Source organism: Oreochromis aureus, linkage group 16 (assembly GCF_013358895.1).
Source record: "Oreochromis aureus strain Israel breed Guangdong linkage group 16, ZZ_aureus, whole genome shotgun sequence".
NCBI classification, from domain to species: domain Eukaryota; kingdom Metazoa; phylum Chordata; class Actinopteri; order Cichliformes; family Cichlidae; genus Oreochromis; species Oreochromis aureus.
This window is the reverse complement of record NC_052957.1, coordinates 7942548-7965688: the sequence shown is the minus strand read 5'-3', so window position 1 is coordinate 7965688 and position 23141 is coordinate 7942548. Positions and strand designations below refer to the sequence as shown.

Below are 23141 nucleotides of genomic sequence, written 5' to 3'. Positions count from 1 at the left end.
GAGAACTCTGTCTTCACTTGCTTGTTATCCCAGACTGAATCCTGTGGCGTCAAGATCAGGCCTCTGAGTGCATCTGTTGCAGGATTGTGGCTAAACATGGTGCTACATGACTCTGGCTGTATGTCCCATTTCTGCCTGTGCGATGGCATCTGTGTTTTTACTGGATGAAACCAAACCTACACTTTGGTTGCTCTCAACATTTCAAACATATCTTTGTTTTTGAGCTTGATTTACTTTGTAATAATAGTCATTATACAGGATTTTCTTGCACCGCTTCCAAAGCTGATCAAAGAAATAAGTGTGCAGTATGGCTTGGAAATAAAATCCCTGTTTTCTGTCAGCACTGCCCACTTTTATCAGCAGCGACAGCTTCCCTCTGCTTTTGAATGCAGAACTCAAATCCTACATTCAAGATTATAGGGAAAAACCTTCAGGAAAAAACAAATCACTCTTTTAGCATCTGTCATTTTGAGTGACTTTGCATTACAAGAAAATGTCTGCTTATTACAGAAACTAAAGAATTGTACAGGAAGAGTACCAACCAAGGAAGAGCTTGACTGCTATTTATTAGAGAGTCAGGGTGGTGATATTGCTCCCCATCAGAAGTGCCAGCCGTTGCTGTAATAATGTGATGTGCTGAATGTGGAGCTGCTGGGGCTAAGCCACAGAAGCAGACACTGGAGTTTGGTCATGAAACTTTCATCAGCGGTGAGGTAGCGTGGAGTTCCTGAGTGTCTGCACTAAATTGCCCCAGGGTCATAAATACTTTATCAACAGCAGACACCTCAGCGAAACACCTCCCCAGGGGCTCTCTTTCCCTCCCTCTCTGTGTCCCCACCTCTCCATCGCCTCCACACTCTCCTCTGCTCTCCACACCCACACACTCTGTCTCTGGCACTCCACAACTGTACTGGGTTGTTTAAAATAAAGTATTTCATTCTCACACTCTGGGTACCTTAAAATTCAGTTGTCACGTTTCCAATTATAATATACTCCCACACAGAATTACAGCACATCCAGAGATGTTTTTCACTCTTCATTGTTGGAGTGACATGTTCGCCGTCTCTCACAAAATGATCTTGTCACTTTTTTTTTCATTACAATTCACTGCAAAAAACCCCCCACAAAAAACACACACACATACAAAAAAACATCAAACATACCCAAGCAAAACTCCAAACTTAGATCTTTTAAGGCACAGACTTTGATCTTCATGCTAGCAGTTCAGCCTAGCCTGCTTAGCTTTAATGCCACCGCCTTTATTCTCCCAGCGCTGTGCATCATGGTGTTAGAAGCAAGACACCAAGAGAGGCATTCATTCAAAGAACCTCTGCAGACCAAGCTTCTGTATGAGCACGTTTATGGGGGAAGGAAAAAAAGTGAGCGCTTGTTGTGAAGTGCACAGATTACACTCAGATCCCCTCATCAATCTGACTGCAATCAGTGCAAGTGTAACTCAGCTGTGTCATAAATCCAGCTGAGAACGTGCTGGAAGTAATCAGTGACACAATGCAGATCGGCTCAGTTCAGTTTCGTGGAGTTTCTTTATATTTGTCTGTGCATGTTAAAGGTTTAAATGTTTAAAGTTTTGATACATCTAGATAACATTCGGGAAGGTAAGGTGTCGGTGTTAATGTATACTGTGCAGTTAAATATATTTTGGTTATGCCATGTTATAATCAGTTCGTTGAAGTATTATTTTATAGCCACAGACGGCCCAAAAGGTGGACATGGCTGCTACATGTTTGTGAATTAGTGTTACAATTACAATACAGACAATTGTTTTCTGTTAAGAGCATTTACATGTGCATGTTTCAAACAAGCAGAAATTCTATGTAAAATAAAAAATGTTAACCAAACTGAAACCCCAGTCCTAGATGGGTCACCAGTGATGTTATTATATTGATTATTTGCAAATCACTTTGAATGTAAAAACATTTGCTGTTGTAGTGGAGAAAAACCTGAACTCCTGACAGCAGATTCCAGATCCACAGTGAGAGAATCTGGTGGCTTGGTTATACTTTGGAAAGATGTCCCTGCAAATCAATACAACAGTCTGCTGTGTGATCATCTTTATCTGCGATCAAGCACTTCTCTCCTGAGTGGTCACTTCCAGGATGACAATACTGAAATGGTTTGATGAGAGTGAAAATGAAACAGCTGTAATGAGAATTAGCTCCTCCAAGTCTGAAGCCTTAGTTCTCAGGTGGAAAAGAATGGATTAGCTTCTGAGTTTCCTTCCAAGTGTTTTTGGGGAGGTCTGGGAAAGGGTTAGGAGCTCAGTGATTCTGGTAGAGCTCACAGTAGCGCTGCTGTGTCTCCAGATCTAAAGGAAACCAGCAGGGATGTTTTAGGCTTCTCCAACCGGGTGGCGATCCCTGCAGACCATGCAGACCTAGGCCATCCAGGAGAGATTATGTTTCTTAGTTGGCTTTGAAGAGGGAGGTCCAGGCACCTCTGCTCTCTTCCATGACCTGGACCCTGACAAGTGTGAGAAAATGGATAAAAGGGAGGCTGTAAAATGATTTATACGCTGTTATGAGGTCATAAGATCTCAACATATTTGAACACCTATTCTGCACCAGTTTGTGCACGGTATATTTATTGGTGGCTTCACTACTGCCATTTACAAGCCAGCTGTCACTTTGCTTGTTGATACAGAGTGAACAGCAGTGTTGTGAGGCTGAAACGGCAAAAGTCGTCCCTAAATATTCTTTTAATTTGAGGCAACAGTGGTCATTCAGTCACATACAGTGACTGCCGTTCTGTGTTTATATTAATATTTTTAAAAAAAAGAATAATGAAGCAGACAAGTAGTAAAACGTAACACTGTTGTCTTTTCACAGGGTACTAATTACAAATAATATTTGTCTTTATGAACAACATATGGTATATTCTGAAAAGTGGGAGATAAGCTCCCTGGTGTCTCTCAGATTACTGCACAGATTAGTGATATCACAATGTACCTGTTTCCACTAGACTGTAGCTCTACATAACTCCAGTAAAGTGAGGCATTAAACCACTCAAAGGTTTCACAGTTTGCTGAGTTGCTATATTGAACTTAAAACTTTAATTTTCCCTAAAAACAAAATGTTTCACTTATCAATAAATGCTGCATTGTAAAGTCTAAGGAGGTCTGTTCTGCCAACAGCCAGTTCAAACTGTATAAATATTAGCCAAAAGCTATTTACAACTAAATAGGAAATCTCACTCTGTCGTTTCTGGGAAACATTGCCACTGCTTGCATCTTTCCATTGGTTTCTAAATGCAGACACATCAGGTTTAAAATTCATTCTTTCTCAGCAACCCGTCCTTAAAAGCAATGTGTCCATCCTGTGTCCGCTTACTGTTTCAAAGCCAGTGGTATGCAATCTCATCCTCTCATCCAACCAAATCAGAAACTCATAGTATTAAGGCTGAAAGAAACTTTGAAGATGCTTATGGAGGCTAACCAACTTAGATCCAACCTTTACCTTTAAATTAAACAATTTTCTAAAGGTTATCGCATATATTCATCATCCAAGCAGATCCAATGTGTGCATCACTCCCTCTTCCAAAACAGGCAAACTCCATTAGTCTCCCTCGGAAAGTGGTACACGCAAGCAAAGGTTAAGAGGAATTTATGCAAATGTGAGCTCCACTAATGCACTCAACACACCCACAAAGAATGAAACTGATTTTTTTTAATTTCATGATTATCATGTCAAATTCTTTTCAGACCCAGAAACCTTTGTCAACCATCACAGATGACCGCCCGACGCTGTTTGTACGGTTGTTACGCGGCATGTTTACTTTACATTAATTTCACGTCTCTGACATTCTGAAGGTAGAGCTGCTCAAACAGAACATGTCAATATTTGAGCGTCGCTGTTTTGGGTGAGAGATATGTTTAGTCTGCCCTCGATGCGAGTGTGAAGGTCTTCTGCTGGCATTTCTCCCAGTTCCTCGAGATATTTGACAGGGGATTTACTCTGCGTTGTCACTGTGCTGGAGATGGAAGTGAATCCAAGTTCTTCTTTCTGAAAAGCAAATTCCACATTCCATGCCCTGCTCGGACTTTTACACTTAGAAAGCAACTCTTCGAGAATGTCAGAGGCCAAAATAGTCCACTGTTGGCCCCAGGTCATTTGGGTTTTTCCCTGCCAGCTAATAACCTGAGCCGACAGATGTGTGGTGACAAGGAAGAAAATGAGTATTGCTAAACGTCTCCCCGAGCAGGGATTTGCTAATCATAGCATATCAGCCTGAATTAGGATTATTCAGCCTGTCAGGCTTTTGCTTTTTCCTAATTGTGGGCTTCATGTGTCTGTATTAAGAACTATACACAGCATTTTAGGAGTTTTAGGAGTTTTCAGGGTGGTACAGTATTGTAAGCTTTTGCAAGTGTTGCTAGCTTACAACCTACATTAGTAACCAAGTTGATTTCAGTTTCCACCTCCATTTGTTTTTGGAGTCTGTAGTATAGAGGCCAGAGTAAAGTTTGCTCCCCTAGGCTTTGTTAGCCAGCAGTACACATAAGTGTCAGGCTTGTTTCCTGAACTCTTTATCAGCTGGAGAAGATGCTGATGTTTTGACTGAGATAAGCAGATTCATCAGCAGTCTGTCAGTCAGAAATGTGACTGTAATATAAGAACAGTACTAATAAAATGCCAAAAAGCTCAAGACACAAGTTCACCATTAGTGTTGGACTGTGATTTTTCACCTGACTTCCTGGCAATTCTTATGAATAAGTGGATGTAAAATGTCCAACATTTTCAAAATTTTGGGGGTCTTCACTATTGTGGAACTATCCTGGAATGTTGAAGCAATTAAAGTCAAGACAAACTGTTTAAAATTGTAAAGAAATTTTGAAGAAGTATGTGTGGCAAAAAATCAACCCCTCAAAGCAGCTGATAAAAATCACTATCACTGAAGATGGACTGAAGCCAGAGTCCTATGTTAAATCTACTTTTAGCACTGTCATTGTTTTGGGATCTAAACTATTCAGATCACTACAAACTGCAACATATGACATACTGGTTCAGCATTGGCTGTGGTCTTTATGATTGCAAGACAAAGCGGTCTGGTGACAGTGGGGTAGTAGGTGGAAGGGGAACAGTCAGGGGCAACAGGACCTTAAATTAAATACATTTCTGTTGTCCAGAAATGTATTTAAGTTTTAAAAATTTGAGGTCATATATTTGCTGCTCAGATCTGCTGTGCTTCCAGACCTTTTTGAGATCCCAAGAGAATTTACAAAGAAATCTAAATGTGGAAATGGTATTTATGTATTTACACTCTATAGGGTTGACATTATATAATACAAAAAAAAAAAAACATATCAGAACTTTTTTGTTGTTTTCTTAGGGAAAAAAAGATAAGTAAATGATCAGTTTTGCTTCTCTTAATACTATTGCTGCAGTATCTGCACTATGTGGAGCTGAAGGCTGACTTGGACCGACTTCCACCTCAAAGTGGATTGATTACTCCTGTCCACAAAATAGAGCACGCAGATCGATTTGTGTCTTTATTATAATACAAACAGACCACTTTTTCAACACTGCTATATTCCACTCCACTCCTGTCCAATGAGATATGATCTCTGCGGTTCTAGAGGTGGATAACAAATGAAAGATGAAAGACATGATCACATCAGAATACGACTTAAAAAAAAAAACCATTTAAACACCAAATGCGGGAATCTCTTTTGGAAAAAGAATGGGGAGTGTGTAGTGCAGTGTATTTAGGGGAATACAAAGAGAAAGTGCTCAGTATATTTTGATTCATTTTGATGATTCATTTTAGTCTCCCGTGAGTTTTCTTTTGAAACTATAGAATAGAAAACAGTTTGAAGGGTAATCAGTAATGCGGGGCCAGTTCTAAACTACAGCAGGTCTGAGAGGAATGCTTGAACATCTGGAGGCGTGTCCCTGGAGAATGTCGAGCTTTCAATGAGTGAAAGCAGGGATATGATTAGAGCACGATGAACACGTCTCCGTCACCAAAAGCTGTGAAAAATGGAAACAACAAAAAAAAAAAATTCACAAAAAGCTCACAGTACAAGAAAATGTGAAGAAAAAGGTGAAGACTGATGGCCTTTGCACAGATCCCACGATCTTATTAACTCTGATGGAAACCAAGAAAGGAAAATGGAAATGTCTAAACTATCCACACTTTTAAAGATGAAATGGAGTGATTTACAGCTTACTCGTATTAGCCCGTCCCTTGATGCTTAATAGCTTTAGTCGATAGATTTGATTGCCATTCCTGTTTATATTACTTGTTTGATTAAAGACTTCTTTCCGTGTTCGTGTGCTCCAGTATTGAAGCACATGACATCTTCCCTCCCACCCATTGCCCGCAGTCTGGTAGATGTCAGAGTGCGTGAGAGTTATTACACCTCACAATCCCTAACAAGCTTAGTAATTCAGCAACAGTCAAACGCAGATATAAACTATTGATCTTTGTCTGGCGCAGGCGTTAGAGATATGAGCCTTAATATCACCGCCTCTCATTCTGCCTTCCATAAAGTTGAGCGTCTAACCACAGAAGCAGACCTCGCTCTCTCATAAGCCCCGCGGTGAGCTTGATACAGCGGCGGGTTCACAGGTGTCATTTCTCCGCTAAGTACTCCAAACACCGACGCGATCGCTTCCGTGCCCTGCGCGTATTTTAACAACCCGCGGCGAGCTTTTTGTGAGCCGCGCTCAATCCTCCCTCTATTGACCATTTAAGCTCCTCGCTCGCGGCCACCTGAAAGGCTCCCGTATAACAAAAGCAGCAGGATTCTGCGGCTGGAAAGCGGCCGTCTCCCTGAGCTCGTGGCCGGTGTTTAATGCACGATAACAAGCAGAGGTTGGCTCGGTGTTATGCGCGCCCACAACAGTAAAGAAGAGGAATACGGGGCTTTCAGCACCGCGGACAGCTCCTGTGTGCAGCTTTCAGCACATGACGCTAGTACGTCAGCCGAAACAGCTCACACTGTCTTGTTTTTTTCTGTTTTTTGAAACTTGGGTCCAGCAAAAGCATCCCCCCACCCTACCCGGAAACCATCACAAGACCACTTGAACACCCTCCTCCTCCTCCTCCTCATCCTTCCCCTCCTCTTCCTCTCCGTCTTGGGCTATATCCTCCAAAATACCAGCTTCACTGAGAGTAGACAGGGAGAGAGACCAGACACCCCGGAGAAGTGTCAGGCTGGTAAAATGTGAGAACACTCCGTCTTTCTCGCTTCAGCAAACGAGCGTGTCCGAAACTCTCCTCCCTTTTCCCGGAGGGGGGTTGATGTGAACGCACAGGGCTGCGTTGGCTTCTCGTCACACGCTCGCCAAGACCTCGCACATATTCAATCGTGACGGATTCGTCCCTTCGCTCCACCACTCCTGTTTAAGATTCCGCAGTTGACAAGACGGCGCCTTGCCCGCCCCGTCTCTCTCATCAGACTTATTTTGCGCCGAAAACGGGATTCTGTCCGCTTTTCTTTAGGATTCGACCAAGTTTTCCCTTCCGAGGAGTTTTACAATGACAGCTACCAAGGAGCAGCCGAATCAGAGACAGAATCAACCGCAGCAGGATGAGGTGGGCAACTGGCTTTTTCTTTTGACTTCCACTTTACCCTTGTGCTTTATGTTAAACTCTGCGGGATAACCTGTTCCGCAGCCTGTTCTAGCTTTAGGGTTTGAGGTCTCCTGAGAGGCCAGCTGCTGTGGCCACATCCACTAAGTGAAATGTGTAAAAACCCAGTGGCCGCTCGGCTCCCCCTCTCAAGCAGCATCAGCTTTCTGTGCAGATGATGAGGCTGTGGCTCCAGTGAGAAGGGGCTCATTCAAGTTGGGGGCTGCACATAGCAGCATCGAAACAATCGTGTCGTCGTCAGCTGTGCGCGGAGCTCATTGTCAGCTGTCAGGACTGGGTCACAGAAAGCTTGAACGCCGTGGGCACACGCACTGTCAGTGAAGGGGTAGAGATTGAGAGAGGAGCATTGCAGCTTGGGCGCATTGTAATTCAGCCGTTGCCTCCTGTCAGCTGCCCCCGACACCTTGAAAGAGAACAGTCCTGGACAATCACTTTATAAGGGTGGGAAAAAGGTGCGATGTGCTCATTTTTCTACCTGCAAGACGCACATCAGCTCTACCTGATGTTCTCATCAGCTCATTAGCCTGCAGGGGTTCTCGGTTTGGCACCTTTACACAGGTGGCGTTGCGCACTGCAATGCTTTTTTTCAGGGCAATAAGATCAAGACTGCAACTTGACAACCACGCACGTGTGTTTGCGCCAAACCGCTGAGGCTCAATCAGCTTCAAATGATCACCATAATGATCACCATCAGTTTTCTATATGTTATCAGCTTTCCCTCAAAACGCATGTAAACTCAGCCTGTGTGCTTTTCAATTAAAACAAATGAATAATTCTATGAATGATGCAAATTTCATCTGTTTCACCCCGGGCCTTCCTCTGAGAGGTCCAAATATATTCTCGGTGCTCTTAATTGAATTCAGTCATGTAGTCCTATTATTCTAAGAAATCAAAACCTCGGCCTCATAATTGAGTTTCAGTGCCTGAAATATTAGAGGGCCTCATGAGATGTTGGTGAAATATGACAGCTCACAGTTTTCTTTGGTCCATCCTCGATACTTAAAGCTCAGTGGATACTACTCAGTAGGGCTCTCAGGCTAATTCAAAGTCATGTTGTTGATTTCATGTGTGAGCACTCAGCAGTCATTTGATTAGGGATGATATTGTACCATATGATCACAAATGCCAGGAGTTGTTAAGCCTGCAGGCATGCTGAATGTGTTGGTGCTTTTATGAAGGCATTTCTGGCATGTTTAAAAGCATTCAGTAACATAGTAGTGACTTCAAAGCAGCAACAGCATGAACATATAAGAGTGTAAGAATCACAAAGTCAGGTGACGGAGGTATTGTGAGCAAGAATGTCAGTGAAGTGAAGACAGTTTGAAAACCCTCAGTGAGTTTTTCGAGCACTCTATGTTAGGAGCTATTGCATAAGATTTGTGCAGCAGGCCAGCGTCACGTTTGCAAGCATTGGGGGTGAGAGTAGTGCCTTAGCTGAGCCAAAGCTATTACTGTCCCAGGCTCTGTCAACCCACAGTGAGTATGTATAGCTCTTTGGCAGGCTCTTAACAGGGTAACTCTTCATCAAAGTTGCATGAAGATGCCGAGAGAATTACAAAAGGGGAAAAGACGAAGGTGTCTCTAAATAATAGGTGAAGGAGAAAAGTGAGCCCTAAGCTGTTTTTTAAATGCAAAGTGGAGGACCAGCAATTCTCTTTTCATACTCTGCTTCTCTTTACCACAGTTGAGTCCATTGTTGTTGCATTAAAAGCCTTTTTTTCTCTTTCTTTTTTGTGGTTTTGTCATTCTAACAAAAAAGAGAAAAAAGTAAAAGAAAAAAACCCACAACTAGCCATACAAATAACACTGGTGGGAACTGTGTGACGCAAATCCATAAAACTCTCCAGATTTTCACTTGCTTTTTTAAGATATCTATTATTTTGTCCAGAAGGATGGCAGCCAGCTTGTTTTTTTCCCCCATCTTCAACAATTTGCAGCAATTTACAAGAGCCACAAAAATACCTCAATAACCAAAAATCTGACCCTTCTCTTAAATATCCATCTGTGCAAAAAGCCAAATAAAAGTTTCAAAATTCAGACACATGAAGAAAAAAAATACCTGGAAAAAAGAGTTGCTTGCACATCATCTCATTCTTCATGTGTGTTTTCACAGACATGACTGATCTGTCGATGTTTTGTTGTTTCCAAGGACACATAGTCGCCTTCAAGGATTCTGACAGATTTCGGTTTCTCCTACAATAAAGTGGATTTATATTATAGTTCTTGGCATGTTAATAATCCAGCTAGTCATTGTGATGTATGGTTATTGGTGTGTGTAGGTAGTAGCAACTATTGTGCCTGTTACAGACTGCAACTTAGTGTATGTGATAAAATGCAAATAATAAAGCTGATTTTAGAGAGGTTTTGACTTTGGCTTAAAATCTATGAATTTTCTCAAATGCTTTCCAATGCTGTTCACATTAATGTAGGAGGTTTTCAAAAGGGAGAATGGATGCATGAAGAAACAAACAAACAAAAATCCCAAAATGAAACAATATAACTCATTCTGTTCTTCCCCCTTTTAAGGAGAATGGGCTACAGCTAAATTTCAGACTGCAGGACCTTCTGATAGTCCTGGTAACTGTTAGTTTGCCACCTCCTACTTCTGTGTCAACACAGCTAAAACGAGGAACCTTTTTTTTTAGTTCTTAGAACTTCATTTTTATTGTTTTTTTTTTTTTTTTTTAAATTCCCTTAGAGTAATTAACTTCCCATCATAAGCATGACATAGGTGTACTGTGACCAGTCCAAAATTAGCAATGCACACTGCAGCTTTTAGCATTTTCATTAACACTGGAACAAAACACAGGGAAATGAATCAAGGGAAGGCTTTACTGAGCCTGTAGCCAATAAGAGAAACACCATGCATGTGATTTTTCACTCATCAGAAAAATATTAGCTTGCAATTCCTTTCAGCTTGCATATTTTAAACCAAAGCCACAGTGAAGCAACACAGAGAGAAAATGAAAGCAGGATTGGAAGAAAGTAAAACATGAGGTGAAATTGAATTATCAGCGACTGGCTGGCTGTTATATCTCATCAGAGTCCCTATAAGCAGCTCAAATGCAAAAAAGAAAAAAAGGAAGGTATTCAACTCCTGAAGGACCCCCCCTTGTGGGTATTTGTCCCCACCAGAATTCTTTGGTCTGGACTAAAGTGTTTTAAGATGCTGACTGATATCCTGGCTCTCTAAGCCATTATGTGCTGTTGTGACGAGCCGTTCTTATGCTGACTGTTAAGACTGAAAACAAAGCAGTTCACTGGGATTTGAGGCAGCTCTGTTTTTCTTCATTTTACGTGTTTTTCTTCTGTGTGCTGTTTCAAAGCCTGGCAGCTTATACACTGGAAATCGTTTCTCCTCTTATATTCTGCACTGGTGATTTGTTCAGGTGCACATAATACACTGACTATAATGACTGTATAAATAAATGTTTTTAGTGATTGACCTTAATAGTCATAAAAAGTGTTACAGGCAGAACATCTTAACTATTTTTGCTTTGCTTTAAAGAAAATACAAGCAGTCAGCCAACTGTGAATGGGAGCAGTGGAGCAGTCTTGGCAGTGAAACCATACAGTGTGGCCAATCCCTCTTTAGTTTCACTGCAATCTTAGAACAAACTGACTCATTTGACATTGGCTGATCTCACGCTGTGCTGCCTCCTTTAACCACACACACAATGCAGGCTGACTGAGAGGTTGACCTCTCATTGCGACCCTGTGGCCAGCCCAGGCTCTGTGCAGTCAGTGGGGTGTATAGACTCAGCACCTGGCCAGACAGAGTGTTCCCCTCGGCTTTGTTAATGGAGCCGTTGCTGTCTGTGACTGGGACTAAAGGCGAGTGTTAGGAGAAAAGGATGCCTACCCTATTGTGATTAAGAGGTGTGCTTGCACACGCTGTGATCCGGTGGCCTGGGAAACTGTAATTCACACTAATGGAGAAAATGCCCTGGACACTGCTGCTGCTGCTTCAGTGGCCTCAGAGACAGTTACTGAGAGAGGGAAGAACAAAAAAGAACAGGTTGCAAGGGAACTCGTGAGCATAGGTGGACAAAGAAAAGGAAATGTGAAGGAGGTAAAGGAGAGGGGGGAGATGAGAAGACAGGGCCGATTGTGTAAATGACAAATGGATTTAAAGAGGATCACGTGGAAGATGATGATGTGTGGGATGAAATGAAGTGAAAAGAAGATGTGTTAGCATATTCAGGAGTGTGAGGAAAGGGACAGTTTTTTTATCAATTGCTATGACTTATAGCAATGATAATGTGAAAACAATGTGAGTTGTGTATAATAATGAACTTACAGTAACACACTGTCTGCAAACAGAAGTTTTTCATTTACTGATTAGTGTCCAGCAAATTTTTAGCCTCCCATAAAGATAATTTTGTTACAGAGATTTGCAGAAGGTATGCTTTTGCATCAGGGATTTTGCTTTTTTCTCTTTGAGCTACTTATAATTTGCCCTTTCACTCTGAAAAACTGTAATAAGAAGGAATTCTTCACAAGCGCTCATATGTGACAACCAAGGAGTGACATACGTCTCACTTTTGCCATAAAACTTGTGTATCATGTTTGGATAACCTATGAACCAATGAAAGATACAGCTAGTGGTGTTTTTCCTTGGAATGACATTCCTATCTGACTCATCAAGTGTCATATGTAGCACCAACAGTAGTGAAAATTCACTTTTTTATTTGCCTCTTATGTGATAATAACTGCAGAGAAAAAATAAAACAAAGGTGATCTAAGGAGCTTGGAGAGAGGCTTCATCAGTTCCCGAGGTCACCGGTGACCAGAAAGGAAGAAGCCTCTTGGATGAGAGGTGAAACATCTATCACAAAATTTAAAGAAGTCCAGTTGTTTTCTTTCCAAGCTCCTTAGTCTGCCATGACTGGATGACTGAGAACCTACACAGACAAGCAAAGGTCTGCTCTCTGTGGGGTTATAAAGTATGCGTGTTAACCTCTGGGCTTCCAAGGTGTGGCCTTATGTTGAGAGAAAGAATGTTTGTATTAGATATATAAAATAAAACATGTTAAAATATAAGCAAAACCAAATGCTTAGCTACTGTTAAATGTTGATTTTGGATTATCTTATTTTTGACTGTCTTTGTGGGTAAATTAAATAGATTCAACAAAAGGGAAAAAAAGGCAGAACAAAACAGAATATTAGGAGAAGAGACTGAAAGCTGCTGCGTCATATTAGGTTTATTGTTAATATGATTTGAATGCAAGATGTAATTTTGTATAAATGGGTATATAAATATCAATTATATAAATGGGTAAATAAATGTTCAGCCCATTTCTGCACTGGGTTGGCATCAGGTTGGCTGGCAGTGCTTGGGTTTTGCATCACATTTTTCCATCTTTTGGGCTGAATTTGTATTCAGCGCATGCTGTTCAATCTCAAATCGAATGGACAGAGAGGAAGAGCTGCTATTTTTTGAACATTGCATAATCAGAAGCACTGCAAAGTGTCCCAGCCTGTGTGCTGACTTACACTAGCCACCTTCCTGTCATAAGCTTCTCTCTGTATCCCGAGGCGACTGGTGCCCTGAATTAGCTGAAGCTGACACATGTTCCATCCTCGAAAGGATTAAAAGGCAATTACAGAGTTTGAGTCATCAGTTGTGACACAGACAAGGGGACAGTCTGCAGTCGAACCCGAGATAGCAGGAATTAGGAAGAGGGAACAGTCAGACCTTCTACCTGTGTGTGTGATAACAGGGTAGCTTGTGAGTGAATGGGTAGTTGCAGGTAAAGCACACGTCTCAGCCACCACTAATTCACCTTTACCCGATATTTTATGAGTGCAAAGTTGGATGTAAATGTGTGTTTTTTCTTCACTGGCTTAAAAAAGCCTTAAAATTTTAAAATCACCTCAGGCAACTTTTTCTCTGCTCTAATTGAGATGCAGTAAATTTGCCTGAGCTGCTCAAACCATAATTGTGGTGCTGGGCATGTGGACCAATCTCACTTGAGAGTGAACCAGAGGATTGTCTTCTGAACAACAGAGGCAACAAAAGAAGTAATTACAACAACAAATGTCCTGGGAGACACACACTCTCTCATGCAAACTCTTTCTTTCTTGTGTATTCTCTCCCAGCAAACATGGTTTAAATGTCGTGGAATCATGGCAAAAACTGCACTGTAGGTGAGCAGATGTTGGCTGATTTTGGCATTTCCACAGACAACAGTGGTCATGTCAGACTGTTTCTTACAAAGCAAGAAATGTTGTTTAAATTGTTGCCAAAAAGAAGACAAACTCAAGTGTCTACATTGTGTAAATTGTATCTCTTTGTCTTTTGCGTGGTTACATTTCTTGTCTGGAGTCAAGTGCTATATCCCTTTTTTCACTGTTTTAGTCAGTTGGCTCAGTGTGATAAGAAGTGGACTCCAGAGCAGCCGTCACACATCTGAGTCCCTTTTCCTCTCTCATAAGCTGAAATGTTTTATATTTGCTCATTTTGACCGAATTGATATAGAATAATACAAAACAGCTGTACATAAACTTCTCTAACTTCTCTTCGCTAGAAAATGATGTGATTTTTATCAGCATTTTTATCTGCTCTTGGAATTCTGTTTGGTTTGAACTAATATATGTTTGGACATATAGATATACTGCTTTTTGACTGTGGTCTGTCATTTGCATGTGTAACTGCAATGACTGTCAAGTTAGGCTATATAACTGGAACTGGAGATACCTGCAGTTCAATGTGTTAATAATAAATGAAGAAACGTTGGGGAAGATACTTGAACTTGTTTTATTCTGGCTCTAGTCACACAGGCCTCGAGACCAGTCAGGAACCACCTGGTAACAACCACTGGGAAAGATCTGCAATCCCTGACTGACTGATTGATAAAGAGCAATTGATTGTAAAGTGGTATATATTCCAGAGAAAACTTTCTTGTGATTGGTTTGGTAGCTAGAAGGTTGGAACAGTCGCCATCTTTTTGTGAGTTTTTGCAGACATCTTCCATGCAAAATACTTGCTAAATGGTAGAGCAGGGGTCGGCAACCCTGGGCACTCGTGCCACAGCTGGCACCCGAAGGGTTAACTGATGGCACAACACCCAGTGAATTAATCTGAGAACGTGTATTAAAAATAAATAGCCGGACCACCGGTGCACATCGCAAATTAGCTCGCATAAACACATTACTTGTGCTGCTTCTTAATGACGGTTCCTTAGCTAACAACCCCAACTATCAGATTAAACTTGTAATTAGCTAAAAATCACTTAGCCTACCGGTGAGAGAGACGTTGCTAGCTGGCAGTTTGTTCAAGGGATGTTGAAATTTCCACACTCCGCTACTTCAAATGCTTCAGGAGCTGTCAGCTCAGCGCAGCATCAGCACCACGCAAATACACACAAATACAATACTGCACTATGCCAACATCTGCGAACAAATATAGTTTTATAAAGATGTTCTATATAGTGTGTAACTGTTCATTTAGAGCGTTATTAAATTCATTGCTAATGCAATAGTTGATATGGCACATTGACTTCTCAGGAAATTTTACATGGCACTCATCATCAGAAAGGTTGCCGACCCCTGTGGTAGAGCAACACCGAAATACATAACAGAAACTGAGACTGTTTGCCTTCAAAGTAAAAGTAGCACCTTTTGAAATTTGTTGCTTTCACGCATTGCACTTTTCACAGTTTCACGACACCTGCAAGATAAGTTGCCATCTTCTGTATAAACTAGCAACACCTGTGGCAACCTGCTAGTAACAAAAGCAATCACAAGGAGATTTTTGGTGCAACTGATTTCATTTGACAAAATGCAGCAACCTCCAGCAGGAAACTGCTTGGGGAATATATATTTTTCCCAAGTGATCAGAAGTTGCTAGGGTCACCAATCAGTCTCTAGGCCTATAGTTGGCTTTAGGCCACATAGTTGATGGGTCATTGTTTAGAAATTTTCCTGTGTGCAACATGAGTGACTTATGGCAAAGCCACAATATGAAGAGTAGACATCAAGGAGAGATGATCAACCAGTGCCTGATGTTGAAATATTTGCATGAGAAAGTGAAGCTGGGCTGTTAGCAGAACCTCATCTTTTTGCTTTGTGTTGTCATTACTGAGAACAGTTGTCGCCAGTGCAGGAAGCCTTTGTGTCAACCTGGACTTGGCTCTCTGTGGATGTTGTCGAACGCTGTCAAACATTCCAGCAGTCTTGTTTCTTTTTAACACTGAACTACAGAAATTAATTTTAGAGTCCTTCCTTAATATCGTTCTCATTAATATTGACTGGCTGACTCCTGTCAGGCTTTTTCCTCAGCACTAGTTCATCAGCCCAGCTCAGATGAAGTGCAGGAGTATTTTCTGGCAAACAAGGTTTTCTGCACTTCCAGGACTTATAGTAAGCACTGAGGGCAGTCGCGGATCGATTTCACTCTCTGGGCTAGATAATCAAAGCCTCATCTGAAAGGCCAGTGATATTGATAGCACTCTACTGATACATAGATAGACCACTGCATCTATTTATCGACTCTCCATTGTATGTTCACTGAACATGGGTGAGAGGAAAGTGTACAGACCTGTACAGTGTGAAGTGCAGTGAACACCAGTGACCAGGTAAAGGGTGTCACATGTGTTTGATGTGAAATTTTGTAACAGAAGCAGAACTCTAAATGACTAAAAGAAAGATTTTCAGTTTATTTCAACCTGCTGTATTTTGTGACTATTGAGTTATCCTAACATTGTTGTTAAAAGTTGATCTCTGCAGCTGTTATAGAAAACAAAAGATTTCAGGACAAGAAGTTCAAGCTCCCTGCAGCAGTCCAAAAAAACCTGATAAATGCTCCAAGTCCTGCAACTGTGCCGATTCCTCTGTCTTCTGACTCACTTTAAATTTATTGTTCTTTTTTTGTTGTTCATGTTTTAATAGAGAGGAGTCCATTAAGTTTATAGTGATGGGTAATTCATGACATTTTATTATCAGGATGACCTGTTGTCTTTTGTTATTATAAATCAAGTGCACCAGTTTTCTTTTATGTCAGCTTGCACCTCCCTAAAAAAGTAGCAAAAAACGAACAAGCTCACTCAATATTATCATATGAGCATTGCTGACACATTATCAATATTTCATTTGTAAATATCACAGTTATGGTAATCGTGACACCCATAGCTGAAACACAGAATTTTATGAAGAGTGACTTTCACCTTTGTGACAGTAATTAACTCGAGAGAAGAAAAACAACACAATTAAAGCCACACACACATACACACAGTCTCTCTCTCTCACTCACACACACACACACACACACACACACACACACAAAATAGATTAAAAAAATCACTGGTTTGGGCTTTGCTTGGCTTACCTAAAATGCACATCAGTTCTTCCTTTCTGCACGGATTCAGAAGCCACCACAAACTGTAACCATGCCGAACCCTTAAACACTGAGCATGCTGTGTTAATTCATCGAACCATCCACAGACTTCAAGAGTAAATCTCAGTTTGTGGAGTCTGCTAAAATACACAGCAGTGCTGTAAATCCATTCTCTGCCATAGATTCCTGTCGAGAAATCTTGTACTAACCTTGATAGCGAGCTACAGTAAGTCACAAACATTTTTTTCTGTCAACCTTGGAGTTTTCACAGCTCACTTACTCAGACAGACATCTGTTACACTCTTTTTTTGGCTCGTTTTTCAAGCTGCCATTTCATGACTCAAGATGTCAGCAACATCCAAAGATGCAATTAACTGCAGTCATATCACATAGTTGTCTTTGAAGTTAAACGGTGTTATTCGAGGCGGGGAACTCGCTTGCTGTTCATAAACCCTATATGGAACATCAAAAACAACAGTGACTGTATTACACTAGCAATTGTGTGTGCGTATGTGAGTCTCCAGAGTCTGATACATCTTTTTCCTATTAAAACCACATCAGCGTGCCTCACTGTTGTACTGGGTGATGTGTTTATTCATTATGATTAACATGGGCACTATAGCTCACCGTGCTGCTGCTGTAAATATGAGACCATTAAATCAGGATTAATCTGCAGCTAAACATAGCCCCCCACAGTGCACTACTCACACCAGTTTGGGCAAAATTAGCTAAAAACTACAGCTGTTCTAGGAAACAGCTGAGCCTGAGCTCACACTCTGTGGGACTGATGATGATCTTGTGATTTGTTGACAATTACAGACACTGGGTCTTTGTGTTACACCACTGTGCTAGAAAGTAATAGAATAGAATAGAGTAGCCGTTTCTTGTCATTGTACATGTACAAAGAAGTTATGGGTGCTCCACACCAACTGTGCAGGAATAAAATATAAATAGTAACACAACAGGAGAAATGTATACAAAACAAGAGAAATGCACACACTGGAGAACAAAGTGATTGGAAGTAGTGCAAAGAACTTGGTCTGGGATTAGAGTCCGTGTGTGAGTGGCCTGGGTAATGAAGGTTAATCAGACCATGGCTCAGATTGGCAAGGTGAGTGGGCAGGGGTGGGGTGTGGGGGGATAGTGTTTGTTAACAAGCATTACCAGTATAACCAGTATTGGCTACAATGATTGCTGATGCAATACATTTTTCAGCTTCAGAAGCTATTTTATGAAATCTGTAGTTTCTAAAATTAAGATGTGCATTGGTGGAGGATGCACAGATTATTACAACAGTGAGATGGGCCTCATCCATTCGTGTATCGATGCTTGTAGAGGTCCCTTTTTCTGTCACAGGTAATGCCGTGGCCAAGTCTGTCTGGTAGATGTTTTAAAGGACAATATTCAACCCAAACAACTCTCTTTTCCTAAACATAACCGAGCTGCTTATTGCTTAAAAGAACTTACACAGGTTACAAGTAGGGATGGGTATCGAAACCCGGTTCTTGTTGAGAACCGGTTCCCACTGTTTCAATTCCTTGGAATTGTTTGCCATTTTTGCAAACGATTCCCTTATCGTTTCCAGTCGCCCTGAAAGACGTCACCACGTTGTGGAGCGTCATTTACCTGCAGGGCCCCTAAGCGGCTCAAACGCTCAAAAGTTTGGTTATACTTTACGAGAACGGATGACAACGGGGCAACTTGCAATACTTAAAAAGGGAGGAAACACTACGAATATGCAAAAGCATTTGCTCACAAAACACGCGATAACCTTAAATGAATGTCGTGTTTTTAATTCCGCTCCGGACTCGTGAATCTCAGCCCAGCAGCAGCGGTAACGTTTGCGCGTCCTCTCCCGTTAATGCGGCAGGTAAATAATCAACTAACAGTGCATATTATGTTAGCGCGATCTGCCTTATTACAAAACCTACCATTACTGTGCATTTAGGTGACCATGATGAGAGAGACAGAGTCTGGCTGGCAGTTCTCGCTGCAGTCTACCGGTAGCGTCTCCTTTCAGGCCAGGATAGACGAATGTCACCGAGCAGTGACTAAGTTTGTGGTAAAAGGCTTGCACCCATTTGCCACAGCAGATGCCCCCGATTTTCGGTAAGTGAATGTGTTTAATTGTAGGCAGAGACATTACTGGATATTCTTGTGTAATTGCTACAGAATAATTTCTGTTATACTTTGTTATTGCTACAGAAGAATATTTATTTTATTATTTTACATTTACAATTTTTTTTCCTGGAGACCCTGTGACACCCCATTGAAGAGCCGTAGGCTGTGGATCTCTTAAGATCTCACTGTTGGGTTCGTAAGGCCATGTTACTCCTAAATTTCTATCTTGTTCAAAGAGAAGATATGAAACAAAGTTCTAAGCTAATCGACCTTAGTGTTCTCTTTGTAAAAAAATAAGAATCGATAAAGAATCGAATTGTTAAACAGAATCGAAAATAGAATCGGAATCGTGAAAATCTTATCAATACCCATTCCTAGTTACAAGTGAAAAAGTAAGAAGAGCATCTTGCCCTGTGACAGCTGAGATAAGCTCCAAAACCCTCATGACTCTGGATTGAAAAAGGGGTTAAGAAAGTGGATGGATGGGAACAAAGTGAAACATAGCACAAACACTGCTGGAGAAATTTGGAGATGGTGAGAAGGGGTTCACCTTGAAGAAGTTGGCAGTCCATCGCAGGGCTGTAACAGAGAGCCAGACGATCATTCACACCTTCAGATAATTTAGAATCATCCGTTAACCTAACAAGCATCTGTTTGGGCTGTGAGAGGAAGCCAGAGGGAGCTTCATGCAAGGACCCCAGCTGGCCCTTCCATTCAAACCTTTGTGCTATGAAGTGACACTGCACCCCTGTGTCGTCCTTAAAGTAAATATCAAAAGCTAATGTTTCAATGTAACTGGTTAAAAAACAGAAATGACTTTACAGCTTTTTAAAAAAAATTCTACAAAGACTTTTCTTCACAAAAAGTGACCTCGTGTGTCAGCATGAATTATGACTGCTTTCTTTCTACAGCGCAGATAGAAATAATGTAAAGTGGAAGTGAGAAAACAGAACCTCTGAAGAAAGAGTCAGGCCATCAGGCAGTGATACTCACTCGTAACACAGGTTACTAGTAGGTCTTCTTTTGAAAGCATGACTTCCTCATAAAAGCCTGTGAACACAGATGGTTTTTCATCTTTTTAGATCTTATCTCACACCATAAATGTATAGCAGCAACCCAAAGTGTATTTATATTCCTTTATTTTTCTTGCTATGTGTTTTGGGGTCATAGCACTGCCAAAATGCAGCTGACCTTGGTACCGTGTCTAGCCACCAGACATATCTAGAAGTATCGATTTTAGCGTCGTGTCATCACCATGGATGAGAGGTTGCTAAAATACTGACTAATAGTAGCAAGGTACATACATGAATTGAGTGGGTAGATAATGTTAATAAAAAAAAATGCTCCAAAAGACACCAGCAATCAAAAGGTCCCTTTCAATTACTCCAATTAACTGATGAGATCCACAGCTAAGGTAACTATAAACATGTTTATTTCTGCTCTGAAGCTGGACATTTTAACACTGCAGTCTATGGGGACCGACTCAGTTTAGGAGGCCTTTATGAAATCTGACAAACAATGCCAGATAAGTAAACATGGTTGCATGAGCTGTTTGACAAGACAATGAAGGACAATGTTGTTTGCTGTGTAGGATGCTTGATAGTTGTTTCACATCCTAAACAGGTCACAGTGCTTCCCATAGAATTGCATCTGTAGCTGTAGAAAGGAAGGGGATCGTATATACGCAGCACATATGTGTGAGCATGAAAGGATGTGTCCCCGGGATTATTTAAATGAATTAACAAGTACCATGTATACTTATGGCCTCTGCTTTCATCCTGTAGACAAAAACCACTTTCATTGTCTGCTCTGTCTTCTGTTCTGCAGTATCAGTAAGCTCCAGTTCAAAATGAGCCTCCACCTTCCAGAACACGGACTAACATTGACAGCTGCAGTCCGAGACAATGAAGCTGGAGTTTGTCGGACCACAGGATCATAGAGGGTCATCCTAATAGTGACCTGACCAGTCTGTTCATAGAGAAACCCTAGGCAGGAAGGGCCAGAAAAATGTCTGGGCTTTTCTAGGCTCTGTTCTATTTTCGCACAATGGAAAACATTAACATGTATTTTATACTTTCTAAGTCATCTGTGCATTATGTTAAAATATATATTCACGATTTTCTACATTTAAGACAACAGGTAGTTAATGGTTTCATTAAAGGGAGCAGAGAGACATAGCTCCAGGGTCTGGAAGGATGATGATAACGGTTTAAGCTAATTAAAAATACCCCATAAGGGTAATTGCTACATTCCACTGTAGGTATTGTCTTTATTTTTATTGTGACGGGATATTTTTGTCTTTGTGTGGCAAAGCGGGCCGTTGCCCTTTGTATTCTGTTGTCAAGACACCGGCCATCGTAATCGCCAAGCAGAGAGCCACTGTAAACATCACTGAGGGTGAGATGATCAAATGAGTTGCCGCTGCACACCTCTTCATCCAACTCCCAACTGTGCTGTCCTTCCCTCTCCACCTCTCCATCCCCACTAATTCCCTCTCAACTAGCAATTTTATAGCTCAGTGCCTGCTGAATCCTCCAATGTGACCCTATAGGTATAAAAACCACACAGTGCCACTTTTCAACCACACGAAGAGACAATTTCCTGCCTGCTCCAGACGCATTCAGCTCCATGTCGACGAGCTTCTCTTCCTATTGCTGCTTAATTCAGGCTCTCCTTTCAATTTTTATTTCTCCCGATAAATGAGATTTTGTTTCTGAATTGGGAGGAAATGGCTGGAATCTTATCCACAGCCTGGAGTGTAATGTGCCTAGGAATGTAGTCAGCTGTGTCTAATTGCGTTGAGATTGGAGATTTGACTGCTGGGGACTGACAAAGGCTTTAGTGTCCACCATGTAAATGAATGAAAAAATTGCATTTAAATGTGTGCAGAAAATTCAAAGCAAAAGGTGATTAATAGAATTAGCTTTATTGTCCTGTGTCCTTCATGTACTGTAGGTGGTTTGAGCTTAGATTTATCCACTATAGCCTTCTAATCCAGATGAATGCATTTCATTTAATCCTCTCCAGGCCTTTGTTTGTCTAATAAAATCAGTCATTGCTCTCTTTTTGTGCACCACTGACTTCAGTGATTAGAATTAGCCAGGAAGAACATTAAATGTCTTTTGGCAAAATTCATACAATATAAAAGTATATTATAAATCTCCAAGCTAATGTGCCCCGCAGTGGACTGTTCCCGTCTCTAAAGAAAATGACTGTTATTACAGGATGTCAAATGTCTCCTTCATAGATTTAATTATATTTCACTTCTGATACACTGATGTTTTTCTTACTGTAAACACACCAGGGAGGATGTACAGCAGTGTGTGAAACTGTTGTCATCATAGCTGTAAAACAGGATCAAATATGAAAAAGTGCATACACACAGAAGGAAACAATTTGTATCAGTGAAACAGGCGTGAGTCTACAACACCTTTCTGCGATAGATTCGGTTTAAAAGAAACTCTGATGATTGTGATAAAATCTAAAAGATCATCCAGGAAGAGATTATCAACAATTCTGTGGAATCTAAATGAAATCCAGTGACGTGTTGCGAGGACAGGTACAATGACACCTAGCTGATGTTCACTCTTGTCATCCTCACATTTGAATGTACCATCGTGTTGGTTTTTACCACCATTTAATTTAGGACAAGGGCTCAGAGATTGTCAGATTACAGAGAGATCATACAACAAACCTGGAAAGGCAAGATGTTCTGGAGAAAACGTTGAAGAAGTCTGTGATTGCTTTGCTTCCCTTTTCAATTTCTTAGATCACTATACAGGTTCTTTCTGAGCAGCAACACCTTTTGTTCAGGTTGAAGTCTACAGCAAGGCCAATGTGACTGCAGTGATAATGCAGTTGGTCTGCAACAGCGCTGTGGTGACCATAAACTAGGTGTAAGCGTCTGAACAAAGGGGACGTCTGAATAAAACATCTTCAGTTTTCAGGTGAACAGTTGAAACAACTGGACGTGGGAGTAAATGGGAACTACTCATGACCAATGCTCAGCTACACACTGACGCTCAATGACCAAATTCCTCCACACATGAACAGCGCTATAGAAGGCAAA

General features: G+C 41.2%; 1 protein-coding gene across 4 annotated transcripts in view; it reads left to right on the top strand.

Annotated features, from left to right (window-relative positions):
* Nucleotides 1–23141, top strand: part of LOC116335013 (inactive dipeptidyl peptidase 10) — a 245414-nt gene that overhangs the window by 96048 nt on the left and 126225 nt on the right. The window contains exon 1 of one of the 4 annotated variants that reach the window (XM_039600263.1): nucleotides 7211–7557. The exons of the other annotated variants lie outside the window; for them this stretch is intronic. Coding sequence (XP_039456197.1) covers nucleotides 7501–7557 — 57 coding nt within the window. The 5' untranslated portion in view covers nucleotides 7211–7500. Of the gene's footprint in view, nucleotides 1–7210; nucleotides 7558–23141 lie in introns of those variants that run through there. 4 annotated transcript variants of the gene reach the window in all.